This window comes from Homalodisca vitripennis, chromosome 2 (assembly GCF_021130785.1).
Source record: "Homalodisca vitripennis isolate AUS2020 chromosome 2, UT_GWSS_2.1, whole genome shotgun sequence".
NCBI classification, from domain to species: domain Eukaryota; kingdom Metazoa; phylum Arthropoda; class Insecta; order Hemiptera; family Cicadellidae; genus Homalodisca; species Homalodisca vitripennis.
In genome coordinates, this window is record NC_060208.1 from 179,674,668 (window position 1) to 179,689,858 (window position 15,191).

Below are 15,191 nucleotides of genomic sequence, written 5' to 3' on the forward strand. Positions count from 1 at the left end.
GCAGCCTTACAACTGTTAGCTGATGTCTCTATATACTGCTCATAAGCTTGCCTTTTTGCGGTGGTCAGATTTGACCTGTAAGTTCTTTTAGAAGCTAAATACACGTTGTAGGCTACAGGTGTCTGCTCTGACCCCCTATCTCTAAGGCATTTATAAACATTAAAAAAATTTAACATAACATTTCTATCTTCTGCCAATTTATCATTATACCAGTTGATTTTCCTATTACTATTAATATTCTTCTTTTTACTTTTACTGATTAGTGGAGAGCTAAAGTGCCACAAGTCTACATATTTCTTAAAAAAATTATTAAAAAGTTGTTCTACCCCTAAGTTCAATAACATATTTTCATCCAATTCATTCCATTTTTCCTCCTTCAAAAACATAATAAATTTATTTATTTGTGCCGCATTTTGTTTTCTAAACTCAAATTTAATACTACCCATATTCTCTTTTGAATTCTTATTCTCCAATTGTCTTACATAAATATTAATCATGCTAGATTTATGATCGGCAAATTGATACTCCATATTGCAATTTTTATACAAGTCCTCTGAGAAATTGACCAGAATATTATCTATACATGCCTTTGCATGGGTTGGAGACTTGACAGTACAGTTTAAATTTAGAGATCTGAGTAAATTAGAGAAACTGATAGAAATATTTTGATCAATCAACGCCATTTCGATGTTGAAGTCACCACAGACTGTCACCAGGCTGTTTTTTTTAAAGATTGATTTCATTGCCAATTCAAAATTGTCAAAAAAAACTTTGAGATTGCCCTGAGGAGACCTATAAAGACTTACAAGGATGATATTCTGTTCAATCAGCCTGACACCACACAACTCAATATCTAACTCCGCATTATACTGACTAAAATCTAAAACTTCAAACTTTATACTACTTTTTAAGAAAATCCCCGACCTCCCATTCTTTTTTTCTCTTCTACAATAGAAGCTTGCAGGCAAATATCCACTGGGCACAAACAAGTCAATTTCATTTTCTGTCATCCAGTGCTCCGAAACACAAATTGCATCTATCTTATGACTTTCGCCCACATGTTCAAGCTCAAGTAGCTTGTTACGTATGCATTGTACATTAGCCTGCAATATTCTTATAAATTTCCTACAGTTAGCTTTACTTTTGAAAGGAATGTCATTATTGTTATCCGACACCCTCATATCTTTACCAGACTTCTGATAACCAAGGCCTTGGTTACCTCTACAACAGTTCACACTTTGTGAAGTCTGATGATGCCACCTTGGCGTTCTCCATAAGAAATAATGGTGTTTATATGTCATAACCTCAAACTCTTTCAAGTTCCAAATAGTGAAACAAATGACAAAATAGCAGGAATTCGAGTCAGTTAATAGTAATACAAACATGATTGAGACTGGCAGAAATCAAGTAATCTAATCAGAACAGCTGACTAAAATTCAGCTGACACTCAAGTTTAAACATTAAAAAATAATCAATACTTTGAGTTTAAACACTGATTCCGGACACCAAGATCTATTTTGTATTCTTAGACATCTAATAAACATTTAATATACCAATAATTACGATTTGTTATTAAGTAGTAACAAATTTTGGCAGCTTAAAAATACCCCTGTATTCTTATGCCATCTGGCATCGTCAGTACTAATGGTGTGACTTGTGCACATCACCTTAATATGTTAAGATGGCATTTGGAGTTTTCAATGTAGTCTTTAGTTGATAATTACAGGTTCTTAAGAGAAACTATAGCAGACCTCCGTCATAATTTTGTTTTATATCTAATAAAGATGAGTTAATGATCACAAGGACCAATATATATATACTGACTAGGTGTTACAACTTATGCAATACATTAAAATACAATGCAAAAAGACAATAAAGAATACAAATTAGGGGGGGTTTTGCAATGATCTAAATGAAAATTTAAAAACTGTGTTTTACTATGATTTAGTTTTAAGCTGTTTGCATTGAAACAGAAATTGAGTTGTTGGATAATTTGAATTAAGGATTGATGAGGGACATTTTTGTAACTTGCTAAGGCAACTATGCAAGTTTCATCAATATACATTAGAATTTCTTTGGACACGAGTTCTGGGAGATCATTGCAATAAATAAGGAAGAGGAGTGAACCAAGAATTGACCCTTGAGGAACACCCGAAATGACTTTCATAGCTGCTCTGAATATTATCATCACCCTTTGTTGACGGTTCATCAATAATTACTGTAGCCAGTTTAGGGTAACTCCGCAAATGCCATAAAATTTAGATTTACCCATCATCACTTTGAAATAAACACAGTCAAAAGATTTGTATAGTTCACAGAAAGTACCTACAACAAAGTGTGACCCATCCACTATCCTCGAAACCTTCTCCACAAACTCAAAAATGGCATCAACTGTACTTCTCCCATGTCAAAAGCCAAACTAAAAAGGGGACAAGATGTTGTAGCTTTCAAGATAAACACATAGTCTTTTGAAGGCAATCTTCTCAAATACCTTTGAAAAGCTAGATAGAATGGAAATTGGTCTCAAATTATCAACAGTATTTATGTGTTTCTATTTTGGAACTGCTTTTAAAACTGAAAGTTTCAAAATATCTGGGAAAATGCCAATTTGAAAGGGTGTTTAGATGTACTAGAGGTTTGGCAATTAAATGAGAGCATTTCTTTAAAAGAACAGGAGACACCTCATCCCAACCAGCTGTTTTTGTTGTTGTAAGGATCTAATAATAATAATAATACCAACCACCTTTTTTTTAGTTGTTAAATAAAAACAATTCAATCTGTCCTTGTTTTTGTTTGCATGTGACATAACACTTATAGCCTTACCAACATCTAAAACTCCATTTAACTTATCAATAATATCACAAAAGTAAGAATTTAAAATCAATGCCATATTATTCTTGTTACTAACGATTTGACCATTGAAAAAAGTCTTGTCTAGTTTGTTTCTGCATTTTTTACAACATTCATATAAAATAAAAATAAAAGACTGATATAAGAACAGCTGCAACTGGTGTAGACATAAATAGAGCATCATTTAGAATAATGTATAATTCACACATACATGAATGGACATTAGTGTTACTATTAATACTTAAAGTAAAATATTTTTCATCTCATTTAAAAATCGATCAACTGAAATATTTATGAAGTGAAACTTAGTCTAGGTACTTAGGATAATAAATTTAAGGGTTGGAAATGATAAAAAATATCTTTCCCAATCCAATCACTCCTTTAAATATGTTCTATTTTAGTTTGAGAACTAAAGCAGATTGATTACATGTATGAACTAGATGAATTTCTTAAAGTTTCTTGTCAGTTGTTGCTCCTAGGAAGCAAGTATCTTGTCTTTGTTTGCCAGTTGTTCTGCACAGACATGAAATATATATAAAACAGCCTTTGTATAAGTATGATATTCTTTTGTGAAACAAAATTAAATTTTCACAGCAGGAGAATATTCCTTTATTCCCAGTATTTGTATTGTTATTTCCACATGGCAGTATTGTATTCCTTCTTTAATAATAATATTTACAATAAGAAAATTTTGTTTGAAATATTAATGAAAAATTAAAAAATAGGTAACAATTTTTAAAATAGCTAATTAAACAATTACATGATAAAAAAGCATTCCAGGATTTAAATTTCTCTTAGATGTTTAGAAATCCCTATATATTATAAGTAGGGCTTTTGTTTTCAGGAATATATAATACGTGTACAGAGGGGACCAACCACTACTGATGCCTGGCACATTTACAAACGCTACAATGATTTTGTTAATCTACATCATGCCTTGCAGCCTTCATCCCTTAGCCTTCCCCTACCTCCGAAGAAACTCATTGGGAATTTTGACAAAGAGTTCATAGCTGAGAGACAAGCAGGTTTACAGGTAAATTTATTGTAAGGGAATATATATGGTATTTCTGAACATACTTTAGTGAGCATAGCATAAAGTATTGTTATAAACAAGACCTATTTTACCAGTGTACATGGTGCATAATATTCTTTTTAAGAGAAAGAAAACCTCGTAAACAATGAAAAACCATAATTGTTTTGTATTATTTGCAACAAAACTAATTATTCGATTTACTTACTAATAAATTTAATATTAATAATAAGTTATGACTATTATTGTATTCTACTATGACATTGCATTAATCAGTGTGGTAGTGTGCTGTGGCCTTTTCCATATCCCCACCACTCTACCAAGAGATGTTTTTCAACTTAAAACTAATTTTTTTCAATAATTGTCATAAAAATGAATTAATTCAAATCTCACACAAAACTAAATTTATTTATATTTTTACTCTTGATGTTTTTCATTAGTTGGAGAAAGTTAAGTTGAATTAAAGCATTCTGTGTCTCATTGTGTATCTAAATATGATACTCTTGCTTCAGAAATGTCTTGAGGGGATTAAAAATTTCATCATTTGTTAAGTATGGTCTGTAATTCAACGTTTATTGGTAAGACTGTAAATCCGTTGTAATTTACCAACAATGTTTTGAAATTTAAGATGGAAACATAATAATGGAAAAAGGAGAAAAATATTTGGGTATTATCTTAAAAAATGAGCTCATTAATTTTCTAACGAAAACTGAAATGCCATGTACTGGTGACAAAAATTAATGAGAAAAATTGTGAAAACTGTTATTTCACATCACAGAACTTTTTTACTCTTTGGGAATGTTGTATTGTACTTCAAGATATTGCGATGCTTTCACAGATTTCATTCCAGTAGTAAAATCCACTTGCTGAAGTCTCAATTAAGCAAAGTTCTAATGATGGAAAATTAATTAAATGCTTTATCAAGTGTTTTACTTTGTATTAAGACAATATAGCGAATCAGCTTAAGAGTGCAGCTATCAAATTTATATAATAATTAAGTTCCTAATAATAGTTTTGTTTTCACTTCAAAGATTAAACTTAATTTATGGACAATAATAATATTATACACTGTATAAATAGTTATATTTTTTCTAGTTAGCTTAAAATTTCTTCCCTGAATGTAAACAGCAACATCTTAAAGAAAATCACAGATTGTTTACGAATTCTGATATTACAATACATTTACCGGATTAAATTTTATTTCTTATAAATAAGTTTTATCCAAGCTTACTCTTTAAAACTTGAATTAGCTTATCATTCCAATTTATAAGTAATTGTAATACCTGGTAGTTGTTGGGCAATAAACTTTGCACTCATAATGTAATTTATTGCATTTTTGATAAGTACATTACACAAAGAACTTTAATAGATTGTGAAATTCGATCATAAAATATGTATGGTTGTAAATATCAGAGGAAACAGTAAACAAATTTAAATAAGACATAACTCTTTTATTTGACTATAAAGGGGTTTTATCAGACCCAAAAAAGTAAGTTAAACTTAAACATAAACTGTATGTTTCTACTACTACTCTGTACTACTATTCTGTACTATAGAAGAACATAGTAAATGATTGAAATGAATGCATTCGTAGAAGATAATAGCACACAGTGCTCTCTATTGATTATAAACAGAGATTGTTTCTTGTTCCTCAAGCACTCTGTCTGGCATTTGCCCTTGGGAAATGCTAAATACAGAACAATAAAAATTTAATTTTAGCATTAAAAAGCTCATAAAAACAAAAGATTGTATCAATTTGAACAAAACCATGTTCTTCAGTGTTTAAATTTTAGTATATTAAAATACCAACAAAACCTTTACTGTAATGCAATGGCAAACAAAATTTACAATGCTGTTAAAATTGGAATAGTTTATAATGACAGCATGTCAATCTTAGGCAACAGGGTGGTCACTAATTAGATAATAGCCATTTATAGTTTGTTCATAAGATTTTTTTTTTTTTTTTTCAGAAATATATCAACTACATCCTCATGAATCCAATATTGGCATCGTCTTTGCCTGTAAAGAGGTTTCTGGACCCAGACAATTATAGTTCATCGTTTCAAGGTAAGGCGAAAAGATTTGGGTAATAATAATTTTGATTATTCAACAAAAACTATTTAATATTCTTTTATCAAACAAACAAAGTTTATTAATTAAATATTGTAGTTTCAAATTAATTTACTAAGCTTCTGCAGTACAATAAACCATGGCACATAGGAGATGAAATGGTTCATTTAGCTATTCAATGCTGTCTTCTGGTGTAATGTTGTGCAACACATCTACTTAGCCTTACTAATCTGTTGAGCTATTTAGTGCCTTTGTACTGTATTTGAAAAGATAATATACTGTTACTTAAATAAGTAAAGTGGATTATATGGAATATATCAATGTTGATGTACTAATCAAAATTCTTCCTATATGGAAAATTGAGAACATTTTCTTTTACCAGCAAACAAAGAAATAAATAGATTTAACTATTTGAATTTATTACAGTTTTTCTAGTTAAATTTATAAAATGTGCTGGTTCATATAACCAAATACCATATTTATTTTTATTAACATAAATATTATTGTTATTTACTAAATCTAATTCAAGAGTCAGTTGTGTTAGTGTAAACAAAGTAAACATTTTAACTATTGCAGAATATTAACTCTAACCTCTGAAATATTATTGTCAATTAAAATTAGAATAGACAATGTTACCATGAAATTAAGTAGGTTAAAAAGTTTTTGTGTTGAGGTTAAGAGGGTAAAGGATGTTAGCAATGCCAAATTACAAATTTATATACATATTTATATATTACTGGATGATCACCTGTTCATTTTTCAACAGGGGCAAACCTTTACTTAAGGATTCCCCTTTTTTCCAATATGGGATAGTAGAGAGCAACCCACACTTTTATGTAAAGACTCTTATATTGTAATCAATTCTAAAGATCATGTTAAAAAAATGAAAATTTATAAAAGGTCACTATGCTGAAAATAAAAATCAACTTCCAAAATATTTTGTATTTGTTACTGGGTCATTTATTGAAAAGAGTGATATATCCTTTTTCAGTTTTCTAGACTTTTAACCATCTAAAAATTAAAGCACTTGAGATATTCACATATATTTCAATAGATTATGTTTACAAACGTGAGATGGTTTCACTTGCCAGTTTAGAAAAAATGTTTAAAAACTTGGATTTTTGAGAACTTGCGTTCCTATTCATTTAAAAAACGAAGTTTGCAAGGATTTTAATCCATTTTAACATTTTACAGCTTTAAGTAGCATGGAAATTAGGCTATGATATATAGATAGCCGGAGCTCTTCCCTTCACTTTTAAATATAAATGACACTTGTATGTGTTAGACAATTTTGTATACTATTTCTTACTTTCTACCTTCTGTTTTCAGTACAAACATTTTGTATTATTAGTAGTATAGTTTAACACGTTCGTGACGACAGAAATTTGCTGTTTTTTGTAAATGACGGACTTAATAATGTGGAGTTTTCAAAAAATTCGTAATTTTTTTTTTACTTTAATACGTTAAAAATGATGTTTCAAAGACTATATGAGTACCGAAAAAAATTTTAAAATTGTTAGAAATGCTTATAGGTAACGTTATATCATGTCCTACCGGTGGGACATGACGTCCCTAGTTAACACCTTATTAGAAATGTGTGTAATGTCCCACCCGTGGGACACGCTCATGTTCACGCTCATGCTGTGACTGTTTCTAGGCACTCCGCCAATTGGACTCTGTCCCGCTAGCCAGTTGAAGTGTTGAGTTGTTTTGTTAGTTTTGTTCCTAACCTCACTTTTTTACCAGTGCAAAACTTACGTGTGTGGCACACTTCGTTCAGACCGCAGGGACAACCCTAAAGGAAAGTAATAAAATGAAGAGAGGTGAATCAAAGGCTACAGAAAATGAGAATGGTGTAAAAGTTATTGCCTGGAAAGATAAGAGGTGGGTTCTAATGTTAACAACCCGTCTAGAAGACAATGGTACTGTAGTAAACAGTGGGCGCCGAAATATTAGAGGTCAGCCTGTCATGAAGCCAACAGCGATTCTGGCGTACAACTCAATGAAGAAAGGAGTTGATATTTCGGATTAACTTGCTTCATACTACACACCACTCAAGAAAAACCATTTGATGGTATATGAAGGTCACCATTGAATTGATCTTGGGAACCTGCATAGTAAATGCATTCGTGGTGTTCAATGCTGGGAAAGCAAAGAAGGATCAGATGGACATGCTGAAGTTCCGGGAAGCCATCATTGATAAACTGGTGGAAGATGCAGCTCCTCTTCCACCAGCTGCAGTTCCTGCAAGACGTCGGGGATCTATACACCAACTGTCAAAATGCAAGGACAGGCCAGAGTTTCCAGGAAGAGGTGCCTCCCCTGTTACAAGGACCTAGTGGAAGAAGTTGGAACCAAAGAAGCGAGAAACAAGACGAAAAAGGTCATTACGTATTGTAAAGACTGCTCTAGTAGTCCTAATATGTGTCTTGACTGTTTCAACAAAAACCACAAGTAATCTAACAGTTAGTAAAAAACCAATGTTTTTCCATATTAATCTCTTCTTAGTTGTGTGATCTTTTAAAAAGATGATTATTTTTGTTGCTTTATTCAGATATGCTATTACATTTGTTCTTTTTAGGTTCATTTACAATAAAATAAAAATTAATTTTGCATTGTATTGTTTGTGTCATCTTTTTCCATTTAAAATAGTAATAAAATCAATAAAAATTAAGTCAGTAAATTAAAATCAGTATAAACTAGTCTTCCAGAAGGCCGTTCACTCACAAAAAAGTGTTATATTACAGCCGTAAGAAGTGCAGGTGTAGTTTAAAAGCATTGTAGCATGTCCCACCGGTGGGACATGACAAGCCTTAATGAAGACCGGTTTGTCCCACCGGTGGGACACACTGTCTTTTATGTAAGGGTACATGTCCCACCGGTGGGACACGTCGTCGCGAACGTGTTAAATCCAAAGCTGTATTTTTGTACATTGTTATTGATCTGTCAGAATTGACATTGCCAATCCCCAGTTCATTCATGAAAATTATTTCATTTCTTGGATTAACTTTCAGTTCCTATTTTTACTATCTGAAAAAGTGTCAACCTTCTTGGATATAATTTCTGTGTAAATTCTTAATATTACGATGATGATTAATGAAGTCAGATTAATCCCGTAAGTAAACATAAACTGACTAAGTGACCATACATTTCTTGATCAAACGTGACATGTGGATGTGTAGCCGGTAGCATTGTAGTCCAACACAGTTCCGTAGCTAGAAAAAGATTGGGGAATTGATTAGCTATGAAACTTTAGTCTTATGAAACCCAAGCTCAACATTATTATAGTGCAGTTTTAGGGTAGTTGAACCCGTTTACCGCCCTTTGGCTACAGCAATGGCCCGAAATCAGTTTCTCAAATTACTTTACGGTTCTAATTGTCTGATTTTAGAAACTGCTCTGCAGCATGTTTCGATGGCGTTGCGGGGCGAGTTGGACTATGAGATGGTGAAAGCACTGTCAGACATCGGCTGGAGGCTACGGAAACACTACTTTCAAGTCAAAAAACGCAGCAATCCTAAGGAGGAACTGATTTTGTCCTGGGTGGAATACGGACCAGACAAGTACCTCAACGACAAAGAACTTCATGCTGTTCTTAAGGGATTAGCAACACTTCAGGTAATTGTAATTTTTTATTTCAAGTCAATTGAAAAAGCAATTTAGAATTATGTTTGAGTGTTTAGAATTCACAGTAGATTGAATTAAGAATAACTGGTTAGAACAATATGCTTTTTTATTTATATTTTTCATAAAATAATACTGGATTTTGTTGTGGATTATGCTTTATTTTAGTATTTGTTGGGATAGTATCATTAGCAACACAACTCATTGGGTATAATTTATTTTTATAGTACCACTAACCCATAAAGCGAGACACATAGTTATGTTTGTACCATTATAATTACACTGAGTAAGGCAATACAGAAATATATTGATTTAATTTTGTACATTACAATTCAAAAAAGTGCTGTGGATGTTTATGATTACATAAATGAATCGATTTTTGATTATTTGGAAGCAAACTGTAATATATGTTAGGCAATCAATAACCAATAACAATATTCTTTTTTATCTTTGTTTCGTCTGATGATGTGTGGTACAGCATTTGGTTACAGTTATACAGCATGCCAACGCATATGGCACGCCTACATGTAAAAAGTAGCCGCTAGTGATGCATCATCTAAATTAATCATTATTCTGTCTAACAGCACCCCAACATCGGAGGTGTAGAGATGCTGACGTGTCACGATGCAGGAGGCTACGTAGTCCGTAGGCTAAACTCTGAAGGTAGCCTTAGGGACACAATCTGCCACTGCAAGCCTCGGCAGACATTCCTCAAGAAGTATTCAAATCCCAAGCTGCGTTGTGCCTTGCCCCTACCCCAAGTTGTGTTTATATCCACCCAGATACTTCATGGCCTTAGGTTCCTCCATGAGAAAGGCATACCTTACGGTGAGTTGCATGTGACTTATTAGATTCTAGATTATGTAGAAGATTAGAGGACATCAAAACAAGTGTCATGATTTTGCACGGCTAGAAAAACTTGTCAATATTGTGGTAATTGTTGCTGCATAGAATAATATTCTGGTAATAACAGTCACCAGAAAGAAATTAAAACAACCAACTTCTCTCTCATAATGCAATCAGCACTCCTCCTTACCTCCTTTATCTTATATCCTAACCTCAAAACATAATCTCTGCCACATATATTTCAACAATATGTGACAGTTGCCACATGTAATTGTTAGTGGGAAATTGTACACTGGATGTATTTGGAACATTTACATTTTTTTCTCTTTGTATTTATCATAATGTCCCAGAACGTTGATTTAAATTCTGTGCACTTCCTCGTACTCATGAAAGAATGATTTAGAAGTACAGTTCAGATTATCTTGATTTGAAAACACAAGGAAAAAATTGGTTTACCTTTAATAACTATTCTATTCTTTGCCATACAATATTGCTAATTTCAGTCCATAGCCCAAAATTTTAAAATACTATGATTAGTATTTAAATACGTTCAAATTGGTGATAATTTTGAGACATGAGCTAGTCAACTTAATGTTCATAAGTCTTTTAGGCTCCTCTTGTACTGTTTCAATGAGTGTTTGTGTTTTTCATTACTGTGTATTTAAGATTATAACAGGTATGCGTTCTTCAAAGATTCTCAGGTTGTGACTTGTCTGATGATAGTGATTGACATTGATACTCCTTTGATTTAAATTTAAAATTTAAGTAGGCATTATTATCAATAAACAGCTATACTTATCTTCTTACTTACTTATTTTATTTGTTATGTTGACTAACTGTAACAGTCTCCTGTATGGTCAAACAAAATATCTTTCAATGGTAAATATATTTATAACGGATCATCATATAAAACATTTCCATATATGAGAGATATTTTCGTTTGTCAATATACAATTTAAAAAGATAACATATTTAGACACATTTGTTTTATCAATTATATTTTGTAGGTTATAAGGTATAAAGTTGGAAACAATGTCTATGATTATTTAAAGAACACAATCTCATTACTGATAAACATCTATAATGTCAGAAAATTACATCTTGTTCATATTGAATAATAAATGAAAATATAGAATTAATTTAAAAAAATTAAACTCTTTCCTAAACGTTTTAGAATCATCCTTCTTTTATCATTATAAAATGTTTTGATAGCAGCATAACTAATTTGAACTATCATAGTCTAAAGTACCCCTGATAATGTATCTGTTGATAACAGTCATTCATTGTCATATATCATCTCTAGACCAAAACTATTTATTGCATTTTGGTTATCTTCTTTTACGCTCTGATAATGATGATTAAAAATAGTTGGTGTCAACTTATTTAGAAGGGAAAATATCTCCCATGTCATAATTTTTTATATTTTGTCTGTTGAGGTGGTTTTTAAATAATTAATGTACACTTCAGTTGAGTTCTTATAGTGATGATTTCAGTTTGTTTTAATACAGATCTTTATTCTGTAATACCTAGTCAAAAATTAGTGGTGTACGAGAATTAACCCATTAACTACCAATTAAAATCCAAATATTTTTACCTGTGAATAAATTTTTCATTTTGCAGTGAAAATCATGTGGTTGCTCAGGACCAATTAAATATATTGAACTATTATATAACACGTTAACCCTTTGAGTGCCGGGCTTATTTTGATGTTGCATATACGAAAAGTGCCAGGCCTCCACACTATTGGTTATGCAAGAAATGCCAGGGCATATTTGTAAAAAATGTAGAAGTTTAGGAAAACGTTTACAGCTCTCTTATTTATGAACAGATCTTTGTGAAACTTGTTTTAAACAGTTCATAATACACTATATTTGAACATTCAAACACAAAATATAAGGTCATGCATTACAAAATATATATTTTTTTAGTATATGTATATATACTTACATGATTTTTTTCTTTTTTTCAAAGTTTAAGGTAGATATCAATTACAAAAAAATCTATAGGCCAATTTTCATTTGTTTTTAGTGATGCTCCATGGTTTAGCACATACTGTCCAAGTTTGATTACATTTGACCCACAAATAACATATTTACATCACTTAAAACAAAATATACGATACAGTACTTTTTCAAAAGCTTTCGTTTCTTTGGCGTAACAATTAAATTCAAGCTTCCAGTTGCAAAACAACTTAAATAATATATTTTTTATAAAAACAAAAAAGAAATAATTCACTTTTTACAAAATAAAATAATTACTTATATACAAAATGTCCGTTTGGGCATGTACCTAACAAGTATGTTTTGGGAACCAGAATGTGTGGGTACTTTGGGATTATACTGACTACACGAGTATGAAGAATACAAAAATATAAATTTATAGAAACAAACATGATAGAACGAAAAAAAACTCTTTAATTACAAAATTACAACGATTATCAATTGTTAATGGGGTCAGATTCCGTTATATGCCCCCAACGCTTAAACTTTTTTCAATGAACTTTGAACGTTATAAAACGATGTAGTTGAGTAACAGAACTAACATTCCATCAATCAACAAGCATTTCCAGGTATTTTGATCGGTATTGTTGTCGCTTGTTATCTTATCTTTCTCGAGAATCCCGATTACGGCGCGATAACGGGCGGCGAGCGGTGAGACTCTGCAATCACGTTATCTACTAGACCGCTCGACTTTGACCTCTGTCTGAGGATGGGGAGGAGTTTGCGATAAGACAATATTCCTGTTTTATATTGAAGAAATATTGTTCTAAGCTAATCTAGTTATCAGTAGAAGCAAAATGTCAAATAACGATTCATGTCTGGGTGTGGTCGGTATAATCCCAAAGTACCAATGTGTGTACTGCCCTTTTACACTTTCGGCAGATGTAAGAGGATCTTTTCCTTGAGATCATTAACCTGTCGACGTTATGCGTACATGTATACGCTATAACATTTTTTTAAATTGAAGACAATGAAATACAGAATATTACGATATAAGTATCAATAGTGGTAAATATCATTTTAATAACATACAAAAATCAAATTGCGGACGGCGGATTACTCGGCCGTTGGCACTTCTCGCTCAGATATGGGACGACGGATTACTCGGCCATTGGCACTCAAAGGTTAAAATTGTATTTTATTACCTTATATTTGAAGTATTTAGTTTCTTAGCAATAATTGGATTTATACAGGATCTACCACTAAAAATAAAATTATTTGTATCATTTGCTTGCCTTTGGCCACTCCTAAGTTTGAAGGTTAGGCCTTGTCACAAAATTTTCTTGAATTTCTTCATCACCACTGTCACTTAAAATTTTGTCATAAAAGTAAAGTAATCACTCACTTCAATTGAGTATGTTCTCCAAGAAGTTATTAAAACTCCCAGAAAAGAATACATGTACAACAATCAATTTCGAGAGAACAACCGGCTTCAAAATCAAACGTGTTATATTTTAACAGATCATCGATATAATAATATAGACAAATGCAGAAATAATCGATATTAGGAATATTTTTTAATCATACTAATGCTAATGTTTTGATGAGCAATGTATGTCAATGGTACCCATTGATTATAATCTGCCCAGCACTATTTTTTCATTAACCCGCGATTGCTCGAGTATCGGAATATTGCATAGTTGCTCACGTGGTGAGATTTTTTTCTCACTTTGGTTATTTTTTATTAATAGTCACTAAATCCACTTAAATAATTTTAATAACCTCTAAAAACCTATTAATGTGTTTACAGTGTAGTTTTAGAATCCAAATATCACCAAAAGACAAATAAAACACTTTTACTTTTTTATATAGCCTTTATTACAAACTAAAATCTTAATAAAAATTACACACATAGGCTCAATAAAATTCCTAAAATATTGAAAACTTTACAAAAATCATAATATTACCCCAAAATAATAATGACTTTGTTTTACAGTTTATTCAGTCATTATCTTCGCTTACGTAGCAGTCATTGCAAACAAAGGTAGTTTTTTTTTACATTTTAAATTTTTTGCAGTTGCAACACCGATTTTGTAAGTATTGGTTCTTTTTTGCGGGACAGAAGTCACATTTTGATTTGGCACTCTCCTGTCGTGGTTGTGAATATTCCTGTGTCCAGTAATCTTTTCTATTTTTTGCCGTAGCAGGATCGCCAGTGTTGGAATTGAAGCTCTTTGGTCAATGTGAGGTTTGATGAGGCACTTAGCCAATTATTTTATAAAATCTTTTCTTGCAACTTTTTTGGAAGTGTTGAACAATTTGGCTGTTGATAGTAGTAACATTCAAAAGGCCGCAAAAAACAGTAAATGGCCACCTGTTGCTTACTCTGGTGACTGAGTATTCTCCTTTCATGCGGTTTACTACGTCAACACCACCTTTTGTGCTGTTGTAGAACGTTATAATATCAGGTTTGAACTGCTCACCAGTAGACTCATCTATAGTGTCATCACTGTGCATGGTGGATAACATGATTATGTTTTTTTTAGATTTTTTGTTTGGTACGTAAGAGAGTATAGTGCACTTATTAGGGTCTTTTCCAAAAGCAAAAATAGTACTGCATTTAGCACGACCTGTAATGTTTGTTATTTCAGGTGGTAGATCAGGTTTGTTTTTCCTAATAGTTCCTACAACTGTAGTTCTGTAGTTATGATATAAATCATTGGCCAAAGGAACTGAAGTGTAAAAATTTTCCATTGTCAAATTACGTCCACCATTCAGTACTGGCTCAGCTACTCTTTTTACGACAGCAGACACGTCATTATCGATCTTGA

At 31.9% G+C, this 15,191-nt stretch overlaps 1 protein-coding gene across 1 annotated transcript in view; it reads left to right on the forward strand.

Annotated features, from left to right (window-relative positions):
- LOC124355114 (PX domain-containing protein kinase-like protein) overlaps positions 1 to 15,191 on the forward strand; it is a 58,948-nt gene that overhangs the window by 15,555 nt on the left and 28,202 nt on the right. The window contains exons 2-5 of the mRNA XM_046806070.1: positions 3,695 to 3,883; positions 5,851 to 5,947; positions 9,342 to 9,568; positions 10,159 to 10,402. Coding sequence (XP_046662026.1) covers positions 3,695 to 3,883; positions 5,851 to 5,947; positions 9,342 to 9,568; positions 10,159 to 10,402 — 757 coding nt within the window. The remainder of the gene's footprint in view (positions 1 to 3,694; positions 3,884 to 5,850; positions 5,948 to 9,341; positions 9,569 to 10,158; positions 10,403 to 15,191) is intronic.